General features: G+C 38.2%; 1 protein-coding gene across 1 annotated transcript; it reads left to right on the top strand.

Moving 5' to 3' along the window:
• Window positions 1–3503: 3503 nt before the first annotated feature.
• Window positions 3504–26786, top strand: SMC3 (structural maintenance of chromosomes 3). The gene is made up of 29 exons (XM_079312120.1): window positions 3504–3680; window positions 7551–7626; window positions 9172–9210; window positions 10024–10091; window positions 10460–10531; window positions 10718–10797; window positions 11354–11432; window positions 12775–12892; window positions 13422–13597; window positions 14210–14290; window positions 14541–14705; window positions 14859–14980; window positions 15333–15546; window positions 17117–17220; window positions 17439–17538; window positions 17992–18152; window positions 18539–18680; window positions 18981–19131; window positions 20137–20289; window positions 21205–21356; window positions 21566–21724; window positions 22430–22537; window positions 22934–23042; window positions 23544–23791; window positions 23910–24122; window positions 24822–25013; window positions 25177–25354; window positions 25887–25993; window positions 26300–26786. Exons 1-29 carry the CDS (start codon window positions 3666–3668, stop codon window positions 26369–26371), a joined length of 3654 nt encoding a protein of 1217 aa, XP_079168246.1. The 5' UTR covers window positions 3504–3665; the 3' UTR covers window positions 26372–26786.
• Window positions 26787–27013: the final 227 nt, after the last annotated feature.

The raw sequence follows: 27013 nt of genomic DNA on the forward strand, positions 1-27013 counted from the left end.
GAGCAGAGGTATTCTTGGCTGTCCCACTGTTACCCTGCTTGACCTTGGGCAAGATATTTTCTCACTGCCTTTGTTTCCCAGCCTGGAAGTAGAACTTTAGAATATCTGTTTGTGATTTCAAAGTGCCCTTGGACACTGGTTTCGTCTAATCAAAGTGTCAACCAAAATCCAAGTTCCCTGGTTTGATCCTGGGGTTCTGCTGCAACACCAGCACTAAGGACTGTCTCGAGAAGTTCTGCCTCCCCTAATGATTTCAAGATGGAGCACAGGGGATTGATGTTGCAGTGAACCTACTGATTTGTACAGGCATTTGAAAAAGGCAGTAAATACCTCGGTGATTGCAGCCATTCATGAATGAAAGTAGTCTATACATGTGTTGGTTCACAACTGAAAGTGATAATAGAAGAGGTTAATAACACTTAAAAGTGCTTTGTTCCTCCCCACAAAAGGTTTAACATTCTTTTTCTGAGAGAAATTCTACTATTTAGGAAGAGAGAAAAAAATTCTGCAGAACTGAAATCTCAACTATGTTCCCATTAAGTTTCGTGAAAGAAATGCCTGATGTATTTTTATGCTGATGAAGCCTAGATGAATTACAGCAGTGTTCCCACTTCCTCATTTCTGATGCTAATGTCTAATTCTAGCATATTTATACAAAAACATTGCTTATAAAGCAGGGCCATGGAAAAAAAATCTCTGCAGCACCTACTGAAGCAAGGTGAACTCCTCGTGTAGCAGGCACTGATTATACTTTTGGAGGTTCTGAATATAGAGCATTGTTATATGAGCTGCCAGCTTTCTGCTCTCCTACAGCCACAGCAGCTTGACAGAATAAAAATGACATGCATCACACTTGGGTTGGAAGCATATTTTCAGCAAGTACTACAAAACTGAAAGAATAACAGAGAATATAATACCTACCTCACCACTCCACTCCCTCAAGTACAATCTCTAAAAGCTATGTGGCAAAACCTGTGTGCAAGGGCCTTATTTGAGTACTTGAAACACTCTTTGAACCAGACAATCATTTGCCACTTAATCCTTAATGAATACAGTTGCTATTTTTGCAAGCACGTCACACTGGTGAGAGTATTTGATGATGGAATGAAGTGGGATGTGATTTTATTCCTATGAATAAATAGAATGTGGTGTCTGTGCACATTTGTATGCACACGAGCCCTCTCCAACCTGCTGGAGTGTGTTGTATATCCAAGGTCCTCGAGAGAGAATGAGCACCTGGGGATAAAAGAGACCCCAGGTCCTTGTTAGTGCTTGCTCATAATAGAGTGATGCACTTCTTGGTGCACCTCAACAAGAAGAAACTGTCAGGAGCACCAGATGTGGGTTGTTTGGCTTGAGACAAGGTTTTCAAGAAGCCTTGGTGCATTCAGGCACAACAATGTCATCGCAGCAGTCAAGAGAAAAGGCAAATTTTCCTCAGCTGGTTTCTTTGAACCCCCTTCTTCAGGGCAGGAAGATTAATTCCTAGCTCTGGGAGTCTATGATTAAGTGAAAATAAGCTTCTGAACTACAAAGGAAATTTCTAAAATGTGACTCAAGGCATCCTGTACCTCTAAAAGTATAAGACAAAGAGGAATGAACTTTAGAACCTGCCAATTTAAGAACATTTCTATGCCTGTTACTGCCCTGAGAAACAGGGATGGTCCATCCACATCCACCTGTGTCTTTAGCATGAGAAGATTGTTAGTGAGGAGATATCCTGGCTGTTTGTTGGGACAAAAGCCTCACTGCTGTGTCTCAGCAGAGGTTGGACTGCACTGTTTGTTGTGGAGTCCCAACAAAGTCTCAAATGCATGTGCAAAATGTTTTTTTTTTCCTCTCACTGTGTGCTTTCAGGAACTTTCACCTGAAAATTCCCGTTTTATTTAGAAAGTGCAAATCTGTGTAACCTAGGTTGTGTATAATTAATTCATATTAAAATGTTAACACAAAAATATATGTAAATAACTATTTTAACTAGGTACAGGATTGTTCAATTCTTTTGTAAGGAAAAGTGGGGAATCTGACTTTTGTTTCTTTTCTTAAACTCTCTTCTCCCCCCTGCCAGGAGTCTCCTTGGATGGGAGACCCAAACTACTGGCATCTCTAACACCACCCCAGAAAAAGCAAAGAGTAAATTTAGTATCACAAACTAATCCCAGAAAGATGCTGTGAGACTTTATTCCCTGAAATTCTAAGATGAGAAGGATTTTGAAAATGCAAATAGAGAAAATAATTTTTCCCTCAGTCTCATTGACCTAAGCTATTTAAAAGCCAAGTAAGACAGGCAGGAAATTTTCATTTTGAATTTGTTTATGGAGCAACCATTAAATGCTTTAGTTTTTTAAAACTTCATGTATTCTGAAGAAACAATGGACCATTTCTTTATAGGTGCTGGTAAAATCTGTTACAATAGCCTCTTGAAGGGCTGTTAGTAAAACCATTTAATTACATGGCACTTAAGAATGTCTGTGACTGGGGAGATTTTCCCATTAGGGAAGAGAAGTATTTCATCCATCTATTATTCTAGGAGTGGTAGAAACTAGACCTTTCTGTTTAAATCCAATTTTTATTAGTGTTAAGTGGCTCAGTGGAAGAATTCTATCACATGTCTAGAAGTGCTGGCTACAGCTGCAGTTTTGAAGGAGCACTGTCAAATTGAAAATTGCATTTTCTTGAGATGTCCTACCCGGACTGTTGTCACAACACCTGAAATCCCCATAAGCGGAAGAGATGAGGTGAAAATTAATATTTCTCTCCCACGGTTTTGGTTATTTTTGTGTGTTTGACAGCTCTCCCGGGGAGCTCTTGGTGGCTTAGCGGGGTAAAGGAACGGGCACGGGCTCCAGCCGAGCTGATGTTCTGAGAATGTCTCGCACCATCGCTGTTTGTCCAGACCACCCTGAGCACACGTGTGGCTTTACCCGGACGTTTTCCCTGTGGATGCGGAGCTCGGCTCCCAGCCCTACACAGCCAGGAGGAGGTGGCTGATGGAGCGGCTGCGCTGAGGCTTGGGGCGCGTCAACGCAAGCCTTAAGGCTGCTGATGCCTATATTTTATTTTTATTAAAAAAAAAATATTTTTAGATCCTCGAACGGAAGCTGGGACTTGAGACCGAGCCTTTATTTGACCTCCCGCGCAAGCGGCCCCTCAGCGCGGCCCCGACAGCGCCCCCTAGAGGCGCGCCCCGCCGCTCGCTCCGCTCGCCTCAACTTGCCTTTGGCGCCCAATCCGCCCCTCGACGGGCGAAACCAGTTCTCCCAATTCCCCGGGGGGACCCTAGCGCCCGGGAGGCAGAGCGACCTGCCTTCCCTGCTAAGCAGCGCCCTCCAAAAGAGCAACCGAGGCACTTTCAAAGATCGGAAAAAGGAAATTCCCGCTTTTCCACACGGTGTCATTTTTTCGGCGGACAGGAACGCGCTCTCTGCTCCGCAGTTCTCCCTCCAGATGGCGCTGAATGGTTCGCGCCAGGACGGGACGGGGAGGGTCCGCCGCCATTTTGTTTGCGTGAGGGGTGAGCGGGCCCTGAGCGGGAAGCGGGGGGCGGCTGAGGGGGCGGGAAGCCGCGGCGGAGACCCGCGGTCAAGCCGAGCGCTCGAACCGGAAAGAGACGGCGAGGGCGGGCTCAACGACAGCGTGGCGGGCCTACCCCATCCCCGGCAAACATGTACATCAAGCAGGTGAGCCGGCGGGATTCGTGCTGCCCGCAGTGTGTGGTGCGGCCTGGGCCTGACCGAGGGGGTTGGCCCAGCCCGCCCCGCCCCGGGGCTGGGGGCTCGGGGCTCGGGGCTCTGCACCTTCACATCTGTGCCGCCCGCAGCAGGGGGCCCGCGGACTTGCGGCGGGCTCGCAGGCCTCTGCCTCTTTCTTTTTTTTTCTGTTCCGGGGGGGAATCGAGGTTCAGGCTGAGGGAGGCGCCCCCTGCCCAGCCACGGGTCAGATTCTACCCCCTGTTGGGCTGGCGGCTCTTTCTCTCTTTTTCTGCTCCCCTTTCATTCATTGCAGGTGTGAAGTGGCGCTGAGGGCTCTTTCACGGACCCGGGACTTGTTCACGGGCTCCTTTATACACCAGCCCCGGTGTCCGGGCCGCGGAAGGCTCGGACCCAAACAAAGGGCTCTGCTCAGCTGTCAGAGGCACCTTTCAGCTGTTCAGCTTGTGGGGTCTCTGCTTTGCTTTGGGGTGCTGTCTCAGACCCCCAGGCATGAACCATTTCACCTGTTATGCTTCACCCTTGCCAAATGATCTATGGCTGGTGCTCAGTTAATAGATCCTGGTATACACCTTTTTCAAACAGTTTTTGAGATCATCATTATATTACTTCTGCAGTTTCCCTATGGCCGCTTTAGCAGCAGATTTTTATTACTGCTTTGGTGTTGCTGCTCATGAGTGTTCATACAAAGCCTATCAGGATTCTCATTTCCTGGTGGACTCCAAGTTGACCTGTTTTTGACACCCTGCGGGTGTATTTCTTAAGAAGAATACTTTATTGGCTGTGAAAGTGCATGTTCTGCATAAATACCAGTTTTTCATCTACTGTTTGTCTGATTGAGCAGCGTTTCAAACCTTTTTATCGTGCTTTTGTAAATCACTCTTAATCATCATAGGTGGGCACATTGCTTTAAAGACTTTTAAATAGAAGTTTTTGTTCTCCAGGTTTCAATTGCTCAAAAGCAAACAGTATTGAAGATCTATAGAAGTCCAAATTAACTCAGAACAGGGAAGATGTTTCATTTTGAGGAAAACAACAAGAAGGAAATTTGGGTGATCAATAACTAATACTGTTAATAGGAGCTATAGAAGTGTAACAATGTGTGGATGTGAGAATAAATTGAACACAACTTAATTTGATTCCATCAGTATCTCCTATTTTGTTGCTTTCCAGAAGTTATTCCTGGAGTTCGAACATTAAAAATGTTTGAGTTGATGCAAGGCAAGGAAGAAGGCATGAGGTTTCAGAATCTGTAGGTTGGATGAAGTGATAAGTCATCTAGAGAAAAGATTTGGGGAGAAGATGATGGTGTTCAGAGTCTGCGTGCATCACACTCCTGTGGTGCCCATGTATGTGATAAAAGTTTGTGCTTCTATAGCAATATTCAGGAAATAATAATTGGTTAGTTTTATTATTTTGTTGAGACTTTCAGGTTCTTATGAGTATGAAGTAAATGAATTATTCCAATTCAGACATTCTTTACATATTATGTGAAAAAAGGTAGTAGATACAAACTTTGTTGCCCATTTTTTAATTTTTCCCCTTCCCCTTGAAATCTAACAAGCTTGGAAGCAACACTGTCTCAAAATTTTGGGGGTTTTAAAAATATTTTTAATTAAATATGTTAAATCAAATGATCATAGTTGCTGTGGCCTAGGGTAAGTGATTAAGATACTCTGTTCCTGCTTTTCCTTTGAAAGCTGCTGGCACTGAGCTTGCTGCAAAAGTCTCCATCTGGCAGAAGAGGTATATATAGGGGAGGTTGGGTATTTATGTTCACAGTCACTGTGCCTGGGTCATCTTCAGTCCATACATTGTCTTAAACTTGCTTTCTGTGGTGTGGTCTGTTAAATTCTGAAATCCCTGATTGCTTCAAGAGCAGTTGATCTGCATGCAGTACAGCTGGTTAATGAAAACTGGATCTGTCCTAAGGAGAGGGAGCACAGAAAATTGCAGTTCAGAAGAGGTTTGGGTAGGCAGAGTATTGAAGGAGGCTGATTTGGAATGTTATTCCTTTTCCAAAATATATTCTGCATTGGTCTGGTGCTTGATGGCAAAGGATTAGTAATTTGCTGCCTACCTGTATTCTTAGTTTCAGATTCCAGTAATGAAATAATTTTGCAAGAGTATATTACAAAAAAGCCTTAGTGCCTGGGAAGAGAAGGAGTCTTTAGTTCTGACTGGAAGTTAGTTAATGCTTTAAATTTATATTTCATTTCTATTTTTATAAATTTCAGTGTTTGATTTGCTGTCTGACATGGCATTTTCATTCAATATTAGTGAGATGCTGTTAATCCATTAGTACAAACAGGTGACAAGAGGAGTTTCCCACAGCAGTACTTGGTAGTGGCCTGTCACATAATGGGAGAAAGACTAAAGATCAAACTTGACACGAATAAATATGGGCATATTCTTCTCCCAGTCTTATGTCCAGTTCTTTTCATGGACAGAATTCTTTTCCCCACTGTTTGCTTAACACTACCAGAATATGACAGAATATGAATGCAGTTCTCAAGGTAGTTGTTTCTTGAGGTGCTGGGGTGTACTCTTAATATAAGAGGCTTTCATAGTAGTGAGGAAAGGCTTGCTTAAATGTTTGAAATACTACTTCTAGGCTTTTTGCTGAAGTTTTGTATGTGCTTCTTGAATAAAAGGTATTATGTTCATTTTCTGGAATATGGGCTAATTTAATACTTGAAGGTGTGGGAGAAGAATGACATGTTCAGAGAAGCAGAAAATGATGATGGGACCATAGACCTTACAAACAAAAAATCTAAGTAATTTCATATTTTAAGCTTCAGCAAATAATATTGAGATAGTATTGAGATAATATTAAGAAGTATCTTGTAAGCTGTGTTTGTGTCTTAAGAAGCAATTTTTAGTGTATTGTAGCTGTCGTAGAGAAACACTGCCTCTGTTTTAACTCTCTCCTGTTCCTGTTGGGGAAGAGCTGGGCAAAGAACACAGCTATTAAATGGTCACTGTAGTCCTGTTTCAAGTGCTGTTGCTGAAGGATCTGTGAATGTCCAGCCTTCAGGTGACTGCTGCCTTTGTGGTGCTACTGAGCAGAGCAAAGCTGCTGTGCTTTGATGTATGGAGCAGGTTGCTTGGTGCTGAAGTTGGGTCAGTTTTGTTGCTATGCACAGCTGAAGTTTTAGGGTATTGTAACTGTACATTGTGTATTGCTAGTCCTGGCAAACCTCAAAATGCTGCTGAAATTAAATAGTTGAAGTTTGATGTGCTTCTTCCAGATAACTGTTTGCTGCATAACTCTTGAAGTTATTTTGTACGTTTTTGTCTTGTTAGGCTGAGATTTGGAGCCAAGACAAGCTTGCTTTTTTTATGTTTCCCTTTAGATTGCACAGTAAAATTAGACTATTGCATGTGAACTAGGCAGTCTAATACAGTTTTTGCAGCCTGCAGTTACACTGCTTGGAGAATTTGCTACTAAAATTCTCGTGCTGTAAGTAGATTGCATTATAAAAATTAAATGTAAGTGCTTGTTATACTGACTCTTCTTTCCGGTATATGATACTTTAGGCAGATACATGTTTTTGTCTAGTTTGTTACAAAAAAACCTCTTGGAACTCTCTTGCTTGCCATGCTTTGGTCTACACAAGCTCTAGCATCTCTTGCTAGGGGAGAAATCTGTCCCTAAATTGATGCTTACTTCGGTGGGGGGCAAGTTTGATATAAGTTTCTGAACTTGAGCTGGAAAGTTGAGTGTATGCAGGAAGGTGAATTAAATTGTAATTGATATTGTAATTGGCAAACTTTATAGAAGAAAAACTATGCAAGAACAGGGAGAACTTTGTCAAAGTAACTCTCTCTTCTCACCAGGTAATCATTCAGGGCTTTCGAAGCTACAGAGACCAAACCATTGTGGACCCATTCAGCTCCAAACACAATGTCATTGGTAAGTTCTGATACTTGCTTTTTATCACTAGTTAAAATTGCACTTTTATTTCAGATGATATTCATTTTAGTCTCCTTCATAGTTTTTAATATTCTGGTTACACTGATGATTATATTTTCTGTTTTGGAAACTTCTGTACAGCTGTCTGTAATGTACCCCAGGCTGTGATCCACTTACAGCAAACAACTATTAGCATTCAGTTTTGTTGGGACAAGAGCCGAGTCTTTAGAAGCTGAGTGGGTTCATAAACTCCTTCCTAGGTGCACATCTCTGTATCAGCCAGACCTCCTTTAAAGGTTGTCCTTGCAGGAACAGCAGCAGAGAATTTGTATGGGATTCGTATTTCTTTTTTTTGTGCAAGTGTCATTATTTTTATAAATAAGCATACCAGAAATTATAAACTGCAGAGAAAGGAGGTCTTCTTTTTTCCAGTTTTAAAGGAATGAATTTTTGGACTGTAGACTGTCAAAAAATGTAAGTTTTAAAGTGCAGTTGCATGAATAATACCCATTTTAATAGCATGTTGTTGTCCACTGTTCTCACACCTCTTCTATTTCTGCCTGTGGATGCCTGGCCCTGCCTTTTTGTTTCACATTGATTTTAGTGATTGTGCAGCAACTTTTGAGTGTGCTGACCTAACAGCAAACAGTCAATTGTGGACATAAAATCTTAGTAGCCATTATTTAACTCTGGCACTAGAAAAAATACCGTACCTATGACATGGATAGATGTCTTGCTTAGTAGTTATTTCTGCAGGAGCTAAAACTTTATCCAGGTATGAATGCTTTTAAAACACACTAAGAAATCTCTTTTCACTGAGATTTTTTTTTCTTTTTTTAAAGACTTCATAGTAATCTCAAGTAGTTTTTGGAATGAGGTGTATCTGGATGCTGTGTAGGCAGGCAGGGATGAAAAGCCTGGGATGTTCATTGATGCTGGAAGACAACTGGGTTTCAAACTGATACAGTAGCTATTGATCTTAAAGAGAAGACACTGGGCCTTGCTTAAATACTGCACTGTAAACATTGAGATTATGTTGGTGTAGTGCTCTGTTCTTACACCTTTATTTTTCTATGGAGAAGTAGTACTTATTCCAGTCTTTTATGATTAGTACATGGAGTCTTAAGAAGTTAATGTACTACATGAAGTTCATACAGTCAGCCTGAATGTGTAGGCAAGTGGTTTCCTCTGGATAAATGTTCTGGAGCCAGGGGAATTTTACTTGGGTTTACTGTTCTTATCCATCAGAATAGCAGTATAAGAACCAGAAAGATGGCAATAAATAGGATTGGTCTAACTATTATTCTCTTTGTGGAATAGTTTTGATGTTTGTAAGTCAAGATAATATGTTTGAGTGGGCAAAGAGCTACTGTCTTGTACTCAGTGACTAAGTGATCCATCTACCAAGTTCACCTCGTTTCCTTGCGATTTCCTTGGCTGTGTTATATTTGGGTTCTGCTCTTGAGTATTTTTGTGTAGTGTTTAAAGTACATTTTGCTGTTGACCTAGGTCAGCTGTAACTTACGTCATACTTTGTGTTTTCAGTGGGAAGAAATGGATCTGGAAAAAGCAACTTCTTTTATGGTAAGCATGGATTTCTTGTTAGCCAAGGGATGCTCAGGATACCAGGTTTCTTTGCTTGTTTTTGCTAGAACTTGATTTAACAAATGTTCCTCCTCAATAGGGAGTGGCAGATTGGAAATTACTTGGCAGTAATGAAAGGCAGATCTCAATACACTTGTTTAATTTTTGTCCAGATTTTTCCATAGAATTCAGCTTCTCTTACTAAGGGCCTTCTAAGGCTTTTAGCTGGTAAAAGTATTTAAAGGAGGAAACTGGTTCTAAAAGTTGCCCTCCATGAAAGCTGATTATGATATTTGCAGTTGTTTTAAACATCCTTAATGGTTAGATTCTACTAAACAGCAGTTTGGCACAGCTTTAGACATTCTTTTAAAATAAGGTTATGAGGGGAATTTTGTGGGGTGGGAGCATTAATAGAGGAGCAGAAATGCTAATTAAAGGTGTTAGTAGGCTTTGTGACAGTTGTGTTAATAAGTTGTCTAATGCTAAATATTTCAGCAATATTTTTAGCCTAGCCTGTGTGCTGTGTATATGTAGAAGGAAGCTCATGAATCCCTAATTGTTCAGCATTGTTAATGATTATGCAGTGAACCAGTAATGTGGCAACAATGACTTCTTCAGATAAATCCTGCTGTACAACAGGTTGAGTGATAAAGATCCAGCAGATTAAGGTTTTTAATGAAGAAATATTGTGAGATTTAGCAACAGCATGATTGTATTATGCAACAGTAAACCAGTGTGTTGAGTTAATGAAACCGTTTCATAGCTCCCTGGAGGAAAGAATAAATTTTCTGTTTCTTTACTATTTTGTTACAGCAATTCAGTTTGTCCTCAGTGATGAGTTTAGTCATCTTCGCCCAGAGCAGAGACTGGCTTTGTTGCATGTAAGTGAAGGTGGATAGCAACAAAACTAAAGAGTAAGCTAATGCATTTGAATGGTACAACAAAAATGTTAAATTGCTGGGCTGTGGATATTTTAAGCCAATTATTTTGAAAGTGACTTTCTTAGTTCCTATTGGCAAAGGGGAATTTATTATACAGTAGTATATTATGTTAATAATGCACACCAGTGAATAAGTAGCCAGGATTATGAGAAATAAAAATATATGTGCCGGATCTTATGCAGATGCTCTTGCATCTCAAGTCCTTTAAAGGAAAGGGGAAGTGGGGTCATTCAGAAAAAGAGGAGAAGAACAAGTTCAAAATCTTTTCTAAGGTGGCAGCTGTCTAACCAAAGCATCTCCTTTCGTAGGAAGGTACCGGTCCTCGTGTTATTTCGGCATTTGTGGAGATTATATTTGACAATTCTGACAACAGGTTACCGGTAAGTTCAGTGAATTGCTTTGAACACAGATTATCATTTCAGATTCAAGTGGTCTCAGCCTTATGGAAGGCTTCAGCATTATACCTGCTTTTGAATCATTTCTGGTAAAAAATGCTGTAAACTTTCTGGGTTAGTTACAGCTGCTTGCAGTAGGTATGTGTATTTACTGGGTTTTGTTTTCTTAAGATTGATAAAGAGGAAGTCTCGCTTCGCAGAGTCATTGGAGCCAAGAAGGACCAATATTTCTTGGACAAGAAAATGGTGACGTAGGTACTTCTTTTCCTTATCTGAATGAGAACAGTAAAATTTCTGTAAAATACTATAGGCGAGCCCAACACTTATATCCCTAGCATGAAATAATTTATTTCAGTTGTGTAATACTGTGTGCCAGTACTTTGACAGCTGGAACATTAGTCCTTATGCAATAGACAGACTTTGAATTTGCAGTTTAATCCATCCACTGATATAGTGTTTTAACTGCTTACATAGTATTTCTTTCAGGGTTTTTTTGAAATAGAAGAGTTACCACACTGTCAGTGGTTTTATATCCTTTGTGATATGTTTACCTATATTTCCCTCCTCTATGCTTTGAGATGCTTATTTCTTAATCACTTTCCAATTCTATAGTATTTTAGATATTTTCCATTTTTTACTCTTTCATTGGATTTAGAATTTTTCAAATAAAGAAGCTTGTTCAAGCAGACCATGATGAATGTGCACACAGTGATTATAATACGTGGTGTATAGTTGTGATACTTTTACTGCATTTTTACAGCTGTCTCTTTTACTCTAAGTTTTAATGGATTCATAATGACATTTCAGGAAAAATGATGTCATGAATCTTCTTGAAAGTGCTGGATTTTCTCGCAGTAATCCCTACTATATTGTCAAACAAGGAAAGGTAAGATTCTTTTTCACAAAGTAGAAGGAATCACTGTCAAGTGTGTCATGTTTCCTGGATGCCAAACTTAGTTCAATTATTTCAGAAGTAAACCAAAACCTAAATCTTTCTCAGTTTGAAATAGTTCTTGTATGTAGATGCTGCTTTGGCAGATATTATTGTTTTAGTAGTTTATGTTGATTTTAAGGAAAAAAAAATCACGTCTGTAAATGTTGGTATTTAGCAGAGGGGTTTTATCATGGTGATCTTTATAATCAGATTTTTTTCTATTTACTTAAATACAAATCAAACTTGATTACGGTGACTGTTTCAGTGTAAATTCAGAGATTTCTGGACCTATAGGTGAAGCAGCAGAGTAGTGGTAGAGAATTTTAAGAGGTTGAAAATACTCTCAATGGAGAATGAGTAAGAAATGCAGAAGTACTAGAAGTGAACACAGTCCAGGAAAAGAGCCCATGGCATGGGCTGTCTTCAAGACTCGAGCAGCTTTGTAGAGCTTTCAAAGGACACCCACATCTGCAGACAAAGCACAGACTACTTGTAATGGCTCACAGGATGGATCCTCAAGGAGGCTGGGAACTGTCACCTCCAAAGGTTATGGAAGGCATGCTTGGAGAGGAATGCAGGAGAAGAAGACTCGAGAAGCACTTGATATTGGGAATGCTAACCCCTAGTACAGTCTGCCAGATGTTTATCAGAATAGATTTCCTGTACAGTTGATTGTGTGTATTTGAAAGAAGCAGCTTGAGCTGGAAAGTAACTCGTAGTGGGGATTCGTGCATGCTACTTAGCAGCCAAAATACACATAGTGGTTTTAATATAAGGCAAATTAGAAACAGTTACCTTCGTAGGAAAGCGTGCAGCCACTGAAATTCTATTGAAAGGAAGTGAGTTTTATGTTGGGTGTAATTGCAGAACTGATTTGATGTCATATTAATGAGTGTTTCATGATGTGAATTACTCTAAGATTTATAACCCCTGCATTTTAGTGTGGTTTTATGGAAGCATTTAAACTATATGATTTAGCACCAGGACTTAAAAGGCCAAGCTTGAGTTTCTCTGAACATAATTTTGAGCAGGTTATGATTTCTTCAGTGTACATAGTAGTTCTGTCCTGAGTTTTAGTAACAAATTTGAAAAGCAGATTTCATTACAAGCAGAATACTTGCTGTCCTGAAGTAATTGTCTCAAAAGGAAAGCAGTGTGGTATATGCTATGTATCTGAATCTTCCTGCCAAAACCTCAGGCAAGCAGGCAGAGCAAAAGAGTGCAATCTTTGCTCTGTTGTGGTTAGCCATACATCCAGAGCAAGTTATTGAAATCATAGATCTTGAATTTTCAGATCAACCAGATGGCCACAGCTCCTGACTCTCAAAGATTGAAGTTACTAAGAGAAGTAGCTGGTACCAGAGTGTATGATGAACGTAAAGAGGAGAGTATTTCACTAATGAAAGAAACAGGTAAAACTTTAAGAAATTATTACTTTATGCCACAGTAATTCAATTAGCTCTAAAACTTCAGGCCTTTTCAATAAAGTTAGATGTTAATTCTGGTATGTTAAACAATGCAGAGCTTGTCATATTTCTTCCTTGAATTTCCAATATCTCAATTTCCAATAGTTCTATGTGTTTTTAGTAATAAAACCTAGCTAAGCTAATATGGATAAATTTACTGTTCAAAACACTTGACCTATGTCAGCTGGCAGTGATCCAAAAATCAGGATACTTACTGCTGTGCAAACACTAAAGTTCATGTACAATCTATATTAAGTGTGTGAGCCAAGAGTGCATGTTTGTGTTTCCTTACATAACAAGTATCAACAGTTCTGCTGTTGGGATGGTTTTTTGGAGAACTTCTGGACACAGGATGTTTTTACATTTCATGTATGTTGACAAATTGTGAATAACTGGAGTAGATTCAGTGGCTGTAGAGATGGAGAATTACATTACCGTGTTTAACTGAATCTCAATCTTGTCATGTTTTCTAAAGAGGGGAAGCGAGAGAAGATCAATGAGTTGTTGAAATACATTGAGGAGCGACTGCATACTCTGGAAGAGGAGAAAGAAGAGCTGGCACAGTACCAGAAATGGGATAAAATGAGAAGAGCATTAGAATACACCATTTATAATCAGGAACTTAATGAAACCCGAGCTAAACTTGATGAGGTAAAATATCTTGACTAGTATAAAATGTAATGAGCTGTTGGTTTGGTTTTGCTACTATCTCCTTGTGATCCTTGATAGAATGCTGAGTGTTAAGGAACCTTTCCTGTCTAGCCATTCAGCAGCTACTCTGGCAGCCAGAACTGCACAACCTGAGCTAGGACTGAAACACTTTTCCAGCAGAGATACCTTGCCCAGCTCCCTGCACCACACTCACAGTCAGACCAGGTTTCCCATAGCAGAGTCTCTGATCATTAAAACAGCTTAATCTTGGTGCAATAACTAAATAACAAAGGAACAGCTCAATATGGTGCCGAGGAGGAGGGATCCCCAGCAGAGGAAATTGGTTTTTTATCCCATTGAAATAGAAGCATGGGGTTCCTGCTGTGTCTCTGAATGCCACAGGTTCCTGTGCCCTTTATTATGCAAAGCAACATTAATTCTTTTGCCTGTGGCTTCCACCACGAAGAGCTTAATCTGCAGTTGCACACCGAACTACAGCACTGTATATATTCCTCAGCATCACTGTTCTTCACTAAATAAATTATTTTATTTCTGGAACCACTATTAAAGCAGATTCTGGCTACATAAGCTATTTATGATATTTCCATACAGCTTTCTGCTAAACGAGAGACAAGTGGAGAGAAATCGAGGCAGCTGAGAGATGCACAGCAAGATGCTAGAGATAAAATGGAGGTAAAAATACTTTTAAAAGAGCTCTCCAGAGGTGTGTTTTGCTTTGCAGTTTTGGGGATCTTTTGGAGGAGGTGGGGAGATTAATATTTAATATATTAAATTCTGTTGCATGCTTTCATCCTGTTTGGAAACTTGGGGTTTTTCATACATCTGGTGTATTGAGATCTACAGAATAATGATCTTGTGAGTTTTGATGAATAGTGAAATGTTCATTCAGTCTTTAAGACACTGCATGCTTACATTTGCATAGGAAATAGAACGGCAAGTTCGAGAACTGAAGACAAAGATTTCTGCAATGAAAGAAGAGAAGGAGCAACTTAGTGCTGAAAGACAGGAGCAGATTAAACAGAGGACTAAATTGGAGCTGAAGGCTAAAGATCTGCAGGATGAATTAGCTGGCAACAGTGAGCAAAGGGTACGTAACACCAGTGAAGTCTTAAAATGTCATTGGCACAAGGAAATGTTCCTGTACATTGAAGTTTTGGTTTTGGACTGGAGCCTGTCACTATTTTGTAAGGTTAGATTAGTTTAAATACTAACTTTAAATACTGCTTTGTTTGACTTTCAGAAAAGACTGCTTAAAGAGAGGCAAAAACTTCTTGAGAAAATAGAGGAGAAGCAGAAAGAGTTGGCAGAAACAGAACCAAAATTTAACAGCGTAAAAGAAAAAGAAGAGAGAGGAATTGCTAGGTCTGTGGCATTCTGTGCAAATTTTATCAATGCTGTTCATCTGCAGTTAGCAAAAACTTGCACTTGTTGCTTGACAGTGGGGTAACTACATGCACTTGGAGATGGTCTGTAAAAAGCCTGCTTTATTGTTGGGGTGGCAACTTGGCAAAATGATTTTCTAAGCTTAACTACTTCTTGTGGATGATTTTATTTTTTATAATGTGATCCTTTTCTTTTTGTTACTGGTTTGGTGCTTGAATTTTAGAGCCTGGTTTGACACTTCTTGAAAATTCTAATAATAATTCTTAGTGCTTGCTCTTAATAAATTCAAGATTTCTTTGTAGTACAGCATGTCTTTCTCTTTTCAAAACAGACTTGCACAGGCTACACAAGAAAGAACAGATCTTTATGCAAAGCAAGGTCGAGGGAGCCAGTTTACTTCCAAAGAGGAAAGGGATAAGTGGATAAAGAAAGAACTGAAGTCTTTAGATCAAGCCATCAATGACAAGAAGCGGCAGATTGCAGCTATACACAAGGATTTAGAGGATACAGAGGCAAACAAGGAGAAAAACTTGGAACAGTACAGTGTAAGTTTTCAGCTTATTCTTTTTGAGAAAAAGATTAAATATTCAATCTTGAACAGTCAGACTTCAATGCCTGTTTATAAGGAAGATGTGACTTTCTGATTGGATGTAGTCTCTGAAACCACATGTGCTTTTTGAAAACATCCTCAGATATACTTTAAACTCCTTTAGTATTGCACTATATATGTTGACTTTGCCTTCTGGTACTTTCCCCAATGTGTCTGGCATGATTTATCTGCAAGAAGCTTCCATCTTCCTTGCTCTTGTCTACCTTGAACATAACCATGTCATAGAAAACAATTTGTTACATTCTTAAAGAAGTCGGTATTGGTCCTTTCACTTTTCTCATTTTTCACAAGCAACAGGGTCTTTTTGACTATGAAGCAGGCACTGCATCCTTGTACTATGGTTGCAGTTGGCTAGATGTTAGATCCCTAGGCATATAGAGAATTAATCTGTTTCCTGCATAACTTAGATTTTAATTACCATTCAGAAACAGCTCTTACAGGGCAAATACAGCAGAATAATCCAAAGATATCATTCCTGCTCGGAGCTCAAGCTGTGAAAACCCTGCCTTTATATTGAGAGAGCATACAGTGCCAATGCTGATGGTCTTCTTGGTCTCTGTGTAATGTACCTGCTGAAATTGAGGGTCAGTCTGACACCATGCAGGAGTGCAGTTGTATAAAGATGATAGTGTTCTGCTAAAATACTGCTTGATTGGGACCCTTACTAGCAAAGTTGTGATTCTCTGTGTTGGTGAATGAAGAAAATAGCATTTACACCTGGCTGACTGCTGCTTAATGGTAATTCTGTAGAATTGAAGGAGTTAAATTTGTTGTGGATTTTGATTCCTTTCTATGAATGTGTCTTGGTTTCCTTTTCCTCCTCAGGGAAGGTTGATTTATGCATAGATAAAGAGTTACATAGCTTTTTGTTGTTCAAAGGGAAAGCATCTTGGATGAATGTGATTGAGAGCTTGCAGGTTAGTTTGGGACCAGCTGGCTGTGTTTTTAGAACACAGTTACTTCTTGTACACATATAAATATGTAAACACTATGGAGTGCTAGCCCTGAACTGCTTTGAAAATGGCAGGTGTTAAGTGAGCAAAGGGGGGATGTCTGTGCATTGGCTTAAACAGCACACTGTTGACAGCAGCTGTCTTGAACAGTCTAGTACTGCTGGAGAGCAGGCTAAGGCTTTTGACTAATAGCAGGTTGACATGGCACACAAGATTAGTTGTACTTATCACAAATGTCATTTCAGAGCATGATTGCACAGAAGTTATGTTAGTTACTGTTTTGATTCCAGTTCTTACTGTGACTTACAGGGATCCATTTCACTTTAATGCCCAGAGGCACAGTTGAACTCAGTGCCTGCCTTGCCATCTGTGTGGCACCTACACCTTGTTACTGCTTCTTTACAAAGCTGTCTTTATTCTTAGTGCTTTTACAGTTAAAATGTAGGAGTTTTCTGAATTTTTAGTATCTCAGTATTGAATAAAATAAAGGGTTTTTGTTTTTTTTTTTATACAGAGAGCTGTAGTTTCATACTGTTCTTTTCTTTGTGTTAGAAACTGGACCAGGATCTTAATGAAGTGAAGGCTCGTGTTGAAGAATTGGACAGAAAATACTATGAAGTGAAAAATAAAAAGGATGAGCTACAGAGTGAAAGAAAGTTAGTAATTAATTGAAATATGTCTCAATCTCACTTAATGTGAAGGACCCCAACTGTGTAGTTGTTAACATGGCATGTAGGTATGTTTTTTAAATATGGCCATGTATGAACTTCTGCACTTTGTCTTCCTATTAGATTAGCAGTCTTTAAGAAAATAATAATAAAACCTTCAGATTGCATTCACACTTAAAATTTTTTTTTTTGGTTTTGCTCTGTAGTTATCTATGGAGAGAAGAGAATGCAGAGCAACAAGCTCTTGCAGCAAAGAGGGAGGATCTAGAAAAGAAGCAGCAGCTTCTCAGAGCAGCAACAGGAAAGGTAAGATAACCACGCTCTTGGTAATTCCTAGTGGAATCTCATTCTTAAAGGACAAATCAGCTTTATGTGGAAGATATGATGGTTATTTTTTAAATTATGGTCTTTCTGTCATAGTTAAGATGGACAAATTATATTCTGGGCTGAATTTTTCAAATGTTTATAGCTCTAGAACTACTTGAAAATGAGTTCTGTAAGCTCTAGGTAGTTGATGTGAGGAGACTAGGCAGAAATTGAATATTTAAAAAATTTCCTCTGATATCTTTTTGATTAGAAAAAAACCCAAACAAAACTGAAGAGTGATGGACTCTCATTTAGGTATCTTCTGTTAGAACTATAGGTTCGTTAACAGGAATTTGGCAAAAAAGGAGGTTACACCTTCAAAAGTTAAAAGCTAGAATGAGTATTATGCCCACACATTTTAACTGCAATGCAATAATAAACTGTATTTAACAGGCCATTTTGAATGGTATAGACAGCATAAACAAAGTTTTGGAGCACTTCCGTCGAAAAGGCATAAACCAGCATGTTCTAAATGGCTATCATGGAATCGTGATGAATAACTTCGAATGTGAACCAGCCTTCTACACCTGTGTTGAAGTCACTGCAGGGAACAGGTAATTATGTGCTATTTTAGTGGAAGTGTCACAATTTAGTTGGAAGCTGCTATTGTAATTTTATTCTTTTGAAGTCTTGCCTTTTTTGTCAAAGTGCATTCTACATAGCATGGTCAAACTGCTATTCCTTTGTGAAGGAACTGAGAATTCTGCCTATTTAAGTATTAATCCTGGCTGGACAGTGGAACATAAAGTTGGCTAATCCTTTTTTAACCGAAGTGAAGAGATTATCCCCTTGCTTTTTCTAAGCCATGGAATTGGAAATGCAATGCAGCTTTATAGTGATGTGTTATTTAATGCTATCTGCGTGAATACTTTCTATATACAAATATGTTTGTCCTTTTAGCATGGTAAATTTTTGCCTACTTGTTTGGCTTGTTAAACAGGTTGTTTTATCACATTGTGGATTCTGATGAGGTCAGTACAAAGATCCTAATGGAATTTAACAAAATGAACCTTCCTGGAGAAGTTACTTTCCTCCCTCTGAACAAGCTGGATGTTAGAGACACTGCTTATCCTGAGACTAATGTGAGTTAGAATTACTTTTGAACCTACCTCTGCTTCATAACTACAGAGTCTCATGTTTTGAACTGTGTATATTGCTTATTGCCCACCAGTTGCTTTTCTGTTTGTCTGGGGATAAATACTGCTTCTGAGATACACTTCTGAACATAAAAAACTGTTCTAGAAAAACACTTTCCTATGAGGTATCTGCTCTTTATTAACTGCACTTTACAAGTGAAAAGACAATACTAATAAGGAGAGTTTTATTGTAACGTGATACTCAAGAATTATTTTAATTGCTGAGTTGTAATTCTGTCACTTCAGGATGCTATTCCTATGATCAGTAAACTGAGGTACAATCCAAGATTTGATAAAGCTTTCAAACATGTTTTCGGGAAGACTTTAATTTGTCGTAGCATGGAAGTGTCTACCCAGCTGGCCAGAGCTTTCACAATGGATTGTATCACTCTGGAAGGTAAATACTGCAATTTTATAAGTTATTTATTGTAAAAATAGAATTTCTGGGAACATGGGGCTCATAAGCATGTTTTTTTTAGTGTTGTTGAAATAAGATGGTTAAAAATAACTAGTCTACTTGACTGAGATATATGTACAAGGTTGCACTTGGTTAAGTACAATGCTTAAAAATACAGGATTTCTTGACAAAGTATGGGATTTTCTTATGATCTAAATGTTAGTGGCAATGTATCTCCATCCCGAAAATTACAAAGCAGATTAGGTTTGCGTTCATCCCGGATTTTTATCCAATTTAACAGGCATTTGTTTTACTAGAGTGTTTATGGTGTTTTCCCCAAGCTCAAACCAGTGTTTAGGGTGTGAATGAATGGCCTTAATTCCTTATAAAGGCAATGTAAATTCTTCTGTGCAACAGATATGTTTACATCTTATGTTCTCTGAAATAATCTATCTCTCTTGTTAATTGCCTGTTTTAAGGAGGGCAGATTCGCTGCAGGCTTATTACTCTCTTTTTCTGTCTTAAAGTCAATCTAAAAAATTCCTAAGGGTGTCTGAGGAGGAAATTACTAATCTTTCAGTATCAGCATACTCTACAAGCCACAGATGCTGCTAATTGCTTAATCTTTTTATTTCCTCATAGAAGACTTGAGATTTTTTTTCAAACTGGTAGTGCTAGGCATTTGCATTTTCCCCTTTAATATAAGTATTTTTATTCTTTCAAGCTGCATGGTTTCGGAAGTTCATTAAAAACAAACAAAAATAAGCCAATGCTTAAAGGACATCCTAGCAGTGTGTGATGATCTTAAGAAAGGGAATAGCACTTGAATACAGAAATAAACATTTCCCTAATTACTGTAAACATATGTGATTACTGATACATTCAGTGCTTTTGTAACTTAGTTAAAATTTCTGGTTAACCTGCTAAGTTGCACTGTAGAAACTGTGTGGGACTTTATGGCAAGTGTGTAGTGTGCATTTATATCTCATTCTGTTCTGCCCTTAGGTGATCAAGTCAGCCACCGAGGTGCTTTGACTGGAGGTTATTATGACACCAGGAAGTCTCGGCTTGAATTGCAAAAAGATGTTAGAAAAGCAGAAGAAGAACTTGGTGAACTCGAAGCCAAGCTCAATGAAAACTTACGTAGAAACATTGAAAATATCCTTTTGTTGTTAATGGGGAAGGTTGTGTGTTGACATAGCTTTTGTTTTGTGGTTACAAAATAGGTGGAAAGCAAGAGACTAATTTGTTACATATTATCTGTGGCACTTGTTTTGACTGTTTTGTGTGCAGACTGGTTCTCTGTGTTACTGTTTCAATTTGATATTGATCTTTACGGCTTAGAGGTGAGGTTAAACTCTAGATTGTGAGCCTTTCTGTTCCTTTTAGAGTGTTGTAATAACTGCCGTAACCAGATATTCTTGTTTTCTGTGTTAATCTTCACTGCTTCTTCTGACTCAGGCTGTAATTTTTAGTACTTGTGTCCTGAATTGATGTGTTACATAGTCCACTTATGCTGTGGAGGGGAGGTGGGACAGCATTGTGTTGTGATAAGCTCTGAGTTGCTTGACAGTTTGGTCTTTCCAGTCTCTGCACAGTGTCCTTTTGAGATCCAATATCTACAATTTAGGGGTAAGGGAGGTTTATATGTTTTTCTTACGCATCACCCAGGTCATTCTGTCCTTCAAACTGAGTTCCTTTCCTTTTGACTCGTGTCAGTGTATTGGAGATATCGGTTCTGTATTTTGTAAGGTCTGAGCTTTCCTCACATGTTCAAATGTATCCCTGTGTTCTTCTGCATGCATTGTTGTAAAATAAGCAAGGAAAGCTTCATTTAGCTTAGTTCCCGGTACTCATAAGTTACTTGATTAGTTGATAAGCTGCTCAAGTTATTTTTGTTGTTGATTCTTGATTTTTTTTTCCCTCTATAAGTGGTTATTATGGTTTAGTGGAGTTTTGGTTTGTTTCCTAATTTGATGAAAGATGAGTATATCAAACAGAAATAATTGAAGGTACTAGTAGGAATAAAATGGTTTTTAAAACAAGGACAGAATTTTCCTTAGCCCACAGTATGGATTAATAATGAGATTGACCAGCTAATGAACCAAATGCAGCAAATTGAAACACAGCAGAGAAAGTTCAAGGCCTCTCGAGACAGTATTTTGTCAGAGATGAAAATGCTGAAGGAGAAAAGGCAGCAGTCTGAAAAGACATTTATGCCTAAGGTTGGTATGGGGATATTGAAAGCTGTTACTTGGCTTATTTTAATTTTTTCATTAATGTTACTGATAAAATTGCATTCCTTTCTAGTTAACATCATAATATTAAATACAAAGAGATAACTAGAGATATGTCACAAAAATATTTTTATATAAACAGGTGAAATTAATATAAATCTTTGCTTTGAGGAGTAATTCTAATATCTGTCCCACAGCAACGTAGCTTGCAGAGCCTGGAGGCAAGTTTACATGCTATGGAGTCAACTAGAGAATCATTAAAAGCAGAACTGGGGACAGATTTGTTGTCTCAGCTCAGTCTTGAAGATCAGAAACGTGTGGATGCTCTTAATGATGAAATTCGACAACTACAGCAAGTAAGGAAATGAAAATATCTTGCCATTAAATTTGGTACCTTTGTTAGGTACCAAAAAAATTTGATACCTTTTATCCTTTTGTATGAAAAGTCACTTATGAGTACTTATGAGTCACTAAATTAATGCTTCATCAGTAGGAGGTAGGTTCTTTCATTTGCAAAGGGTATTTGCAAGTTACTTTCAAACATTGGGTGAATTTTGCTAGTTAATTGTGTGAAAATTAAGGCTATTTGTGTTGGAATCATCACAATTTTCTTACTCTTGCTATTGACATTTCAACAATAAATACAAATAGATATCACCTGAAGGGAGGATGCACAGTATGAGAAAGGAAAAAGCAATTATTTTAAGCACATGGTAGGTGAGGCAAAACTAAGATTTTGATTGACACACACATATTGCTGGAAAAATACTGCAACTTAAATATATTCTCTAAAGCTTTTCTGGCTTTAAAAATTGGGTTTAGGTACAAATAAAGATTAATAAACTCACTGATCTGTACAGTTGACTTTTACACTAGACACCTTTTTTCTTCTGTCAGTTAAAATTAGAGGAACAGTCCAGAGAATTATGATATTTTAATACACAGAATTTTGTGAAGAAGGTTTTTTTTTTTGTTTTTGTTGTATTAAATTTTTTTTAATAATGAGGGGAAAATAGTCCTGGTCAGGTAAGGCAACTAATGTACTTCTCTACATTTTTCAGGAAAACAGACAGCTTTTGAATGAAAGGATTAAATTGGAAGGCATTATCACAAGAGTTGAAACATATCTCAATGAGAATCTGAGAAAACGCTTAGACCAAGTGGAACAAGTATGGATTTTCTTTTAAATCTGCTTTTGCAGTCTGGGTTTGGTTTATTTCTAGGGCTAACGTGCATTAAATCATAAATACTCATTCGTTACGCTGCATTGTCTGTGGTGGGGTTTGCTTCCCTATTTATGAGTTGAGTTTAGTGTTCATTTGAATTTCAGCACAGTAAGTTTTTGACAGAAAACTACTGTGAATACACAGCCTGTGTATCAGTAGGACTGTCATAATGACAGATTTGTTTGAAAATCTAACTATTCTCTAGAACTTCACAGAAATGTTGAATAGTATATGTATGTAGTTATATGAAGTTACATGTAGAGTAGCAGAAGATAACTTGTTTGTCTGGCTTATGTTCCCATTCATGCTGTAGCTCAGTGGCATTTATTTATCCCATAGGAACTGAATGAGCTTCGAGAAACAGAAGGTGGCACAGTTCTTACTGCCACAACATCAGAACTTGAGGCTATCAACAAACGGGTGAAGGATACACTGGCACGGTCAGATGGTTGGTAACATCATGTTTTGGGAAGAAAACACTTCAGGGTTTTGAAAGTTCACACATACCATATTTGATTTAGAAATAGACCATAATGTAATTAACTTGTGTTAGTGGTAATGAGCTTCCGGATTGAGGGCATAGTACTTGTGAGGCAACTGTCCTACAAGCAAGATCCTGTATAATTGTTCCTGAATTTTGTCTGACCCGTTTAAAACTCAGCTACTGTCAAATAGGCTATCACATCTCTTTGGCTTGAAACTTCCTTTGCTTCTCTTTCTAGACTTGAACAATATGACTGTAGTGCATTTGTTTTTTAAGCCATATACTCATGGGGAAGAAAAGAGAGGGATTTTTAAACTTCTGCCTGAAATTTAACCTTTTGCTCCTTAATAGATCTTCTTTAGTCTATCTTTTTGATTCATAAATACATTTTTGGATGATTGCTGATCTTATGCAGGTGTGTAAAACTTACAGCTTTGAGTTTTATACTCTTGCTCAATATTGCAGATCTGGATAACTCTATTGACAAAACAGAAGCAGGAATTAAAGAACTTCAGAAAAGCATGGAACGCTGGAAGAACATGGAAAAGGAGCACATGGATGCCATTAACCATGATACGAAAGAACTTGAAAAAATGACAAACAGGCAAGGGATGCTCCTCAAGAAGAAAGAGGAGTGCATGAAGAAAATACGAGAGTTGGGTTCGCTTCCACAGGAGGCTTTTGAAAAGTATCAGACTTTAAGTTTAAAGCAGGTAAATAGTATGCTTGGTTTCCTGTTTTATGACCTAAAACATTAGTGGCACTTGAATCTTGAGTGTCAAATGTGGCTAGAATTGCAAGTCACTTTGTGTTACTGTTTTCTGTTTACAGTTATTCCGCAAGCTGGAGCAGTGCAATACTGAATTGAAGAAATACAGTCATGTTAATAAAAAAGCTTTAGATCAGTTTGTGAATTTCTCAGAGCAGAAGGAAAAATTGATAAAAAGACAAGAGGAACTGGACAGGGGCTACAAATCCATCATGGAGCTGATGAATGTCCTTGAGCTCAGGAAATATGAGGCTATTCAGCTGACTTTCAAACAGGTAACAAAACAGGAACAATTGTAAAGACACTGGTACTGAAATCAATCAAGTTGTATCGTGGTGTAGCAGCAATATCAGAAGAGGATACTAAATAAATCTGTACTAATAGAAGGCAGTGTCATGTAACTTGAGGCTTGTGGGTTTTTTAGATATTGGAAAATAAACAAGGCTACCATTTTTAATACGTGCTCGTCTCCAATACGATTCTAGCTTTGTTTTAAACTTTTTAAATAGTTCCTATCAAGTGAGTTCCTATGTGCTATGTACAACACTTTCTGGGAACTGTGGCAGAAAACTGCACCAAATTCATTCTCCAGATTTAGTGAAAGCAATTCCAATGTTAACAAAGAATCTTAACTACAAAATGTGTGAATTGTTCTCTTTAAAGTTTTTTTGCTTAACTGAAGATTACTAAATAAATCTTTGGGGGTTTTTTTACTGCAGTTCTAATTGTACAGTTTTAATTGTACCATTTTCTTGAAAAAAAATTTGAAAATTCTCATACTACAAAAACAGTTGTTTTGACTCTTGTTTTAAGCCAAGCTTTGTGCAGCATATATTTCTCACTTCTACTTAAGAATGTGGAGCTCTTCTTTGAAGCAGATAATTTTTGTCTTCATTAAAAAATACTTGTCTGCATTTGATTTTTTTATTTCCATCTATAAAAATGAGTAGATTTATTGACTGTTTCTTTTTCAGGTGTCAAAAAATTTCAGTGAAGTATTTCAAAAGTTAGTGCCTGGTGGCAAGGCCACATTAGTGATGAAGAAAGGAGATGTGGAGGGCAGTCAGTCCCAGGATGAAGGTGAAGGCAGCACTGAGAGCGAAAGGGGATCTGGATCTCAGAGCAGTGTTCCATCTGTGGATCAGTTCACTGGAGTTGGAATAAGGGTAAAGAAAAATATTTGTCTTTTAGTCCTTTGAATGTTTGCTTAGATTGTCTTTTTAACTCTTATTTTTAAAGGCAGTATTTAGTTGATCCTATTGGTTTAATAACAAGTAATGCTGTGGTTTAGTGTTTTGAAATAATCTTGCTGTTGCATTGTTTTCTTAGGTATCGTTCACGGGGAAGCAGGGTGAAATGAGAGAAATGCAGCAGCTTTCAGGTGGACAGAAATCTTTAGTGGCCCTGGCCCTAATATTTGCCATCCAGAAATGTGATCCAGCTCCATTTTATTTGTTTGATGAAATCGACCAGGCCTTGGATGCCCAGCATAGAAAAGCTGTGTCAGGTGCTTGTCTTCCTTTTATAATCTTCATTGGGGTTGAAGGCAATAGTTTATCTTCTCATCCCTGATGTTTAAGAATAAAGCTTTTAATCATGAAAGCACATTTCTGAGAAGCCCAATGTGTGTTTGGGGCAGTTTCATGAACTTGGTTTTATGTAGAAGCTCTGTTCTGTTACTGCATCTAAAGGGTTTCCTTACTGCACTTCATTGTGTTGAAAAACAGTCCTGTTTTGAAGTCTAGTTTGATTTTTAAAATTAATGGAAAAGTGCTTGTGCTGTTTTTCATCACAGAAGTTTAATACCATATTAGGTTTGTTGGGTGGCTGGACTTGTCACAGTTCATACTGGAATTAATGAGAATATTTGTATGTATTATGTGGAAAATGAAACTGATACAGATACTTTCTTGATTTGTGGGGTTTTTGCTTCATTAACCAAGATCTCATTTTGAATAAGGCAAAGAGTTTACTATTCTTGTCTGCCTCACTTTATTGAAAATATTATATTAATAAAGAATTTTTGTGTTCTTATTTAGATATGATTATGGAACTAGCTGAACATGCTCAGTTTATTACAACAACTTTTAGGCCGGAACTGCTTGAGTCAGCTGACAAGTTCTATGGTGTAAAATTCAGAAACAAGGTAAGTAGTATGATAGGCTTCTGGGTAAACACGTAATTAAGGTAACTTCTGCATTTGAGACTTAACAGGAGTTCAGAGTGAATCAGACTCACTTCAGCTGATAAATTTCTAGTTATGTCACAGTCTTCTATAAAGAGTTCTCTCATTCTTGAAAGAGAATTTAAATATCTGCAGATATCCTATGTCACATTCTTTAAAGGAAATTAGAAATCGATCACAGACTGTTGCTGATTCCTGGAGCCTTCAGAAATGTCTCTTATTCTGCAGGAGGTACTGTAATAACTGAATGTTTTTTTGTTCCACCAGGTCAGTCATATTGATGTGATCACAGCAGAAATGGCCAAAGACTTCGTAGAAGATGACACCACGCATGGTTAAAGGAGCTTGTAATTACTGCTTTTTTGGAAGATGTGTATAGTGCTGTTTATGCCAGGGACCTGTACATTTAAAAAATGAAGTATTTAGTCCTTGTTTAAAATAGTTTTTGAACACACGTTTTAACCAAGACCCCAGAAGGCTTAGTTTCAAATGAGCTTGAGTATCCATTTTGTCTCCGTTGCTGTATTTTATAAGATAATTGTTAATGTTACCTTTATACAAAACCTGTAGTTTGGAAATTTTATTCTCTTCCTTTAAATCTTTTGTAAAGTGTTTGTTGCTGTTTTAAAGCTTTTCAGAAAGTGCTAGCTATTTCTTCTTAAGTATAGTTTTATCATTTATATTGCCTCATATGTTTTTTTTAATGGCTTCAATTAAAATGGTTGGTTTTATGGCTGTAACTTGTACATATTAAGTTTTTGGGTTATATTGTCTTTCTGAAGAGGAATCCACTGAGATGAAGTAAACACTTTGGTCATACTGGAGTGGCATATTCCAGAATATGAGACAAAGCAATTCTCCCAAACCCCTCTTCTTTTTTCCCTCTCCTGCACATTGCCAGTGCCAGAAAAAAATTGCCCCGAATCTATGCTTGTCCAAATCCATAGTGTTCTGGTTATTGAATTGAAAAAAGGTAAGTAT

Source organism: Erithacus rubecula (assembly GCF_903797595.1).
Source record: "Erithacus rubecula genome assembly, chromosome: 9".
Taxonomy (NCBI): Eukaryota; Metazoa; Chordata; class Aves; order Passeriformes; family Muscicapidae; genus Erithacus; species Erithacus rubecula.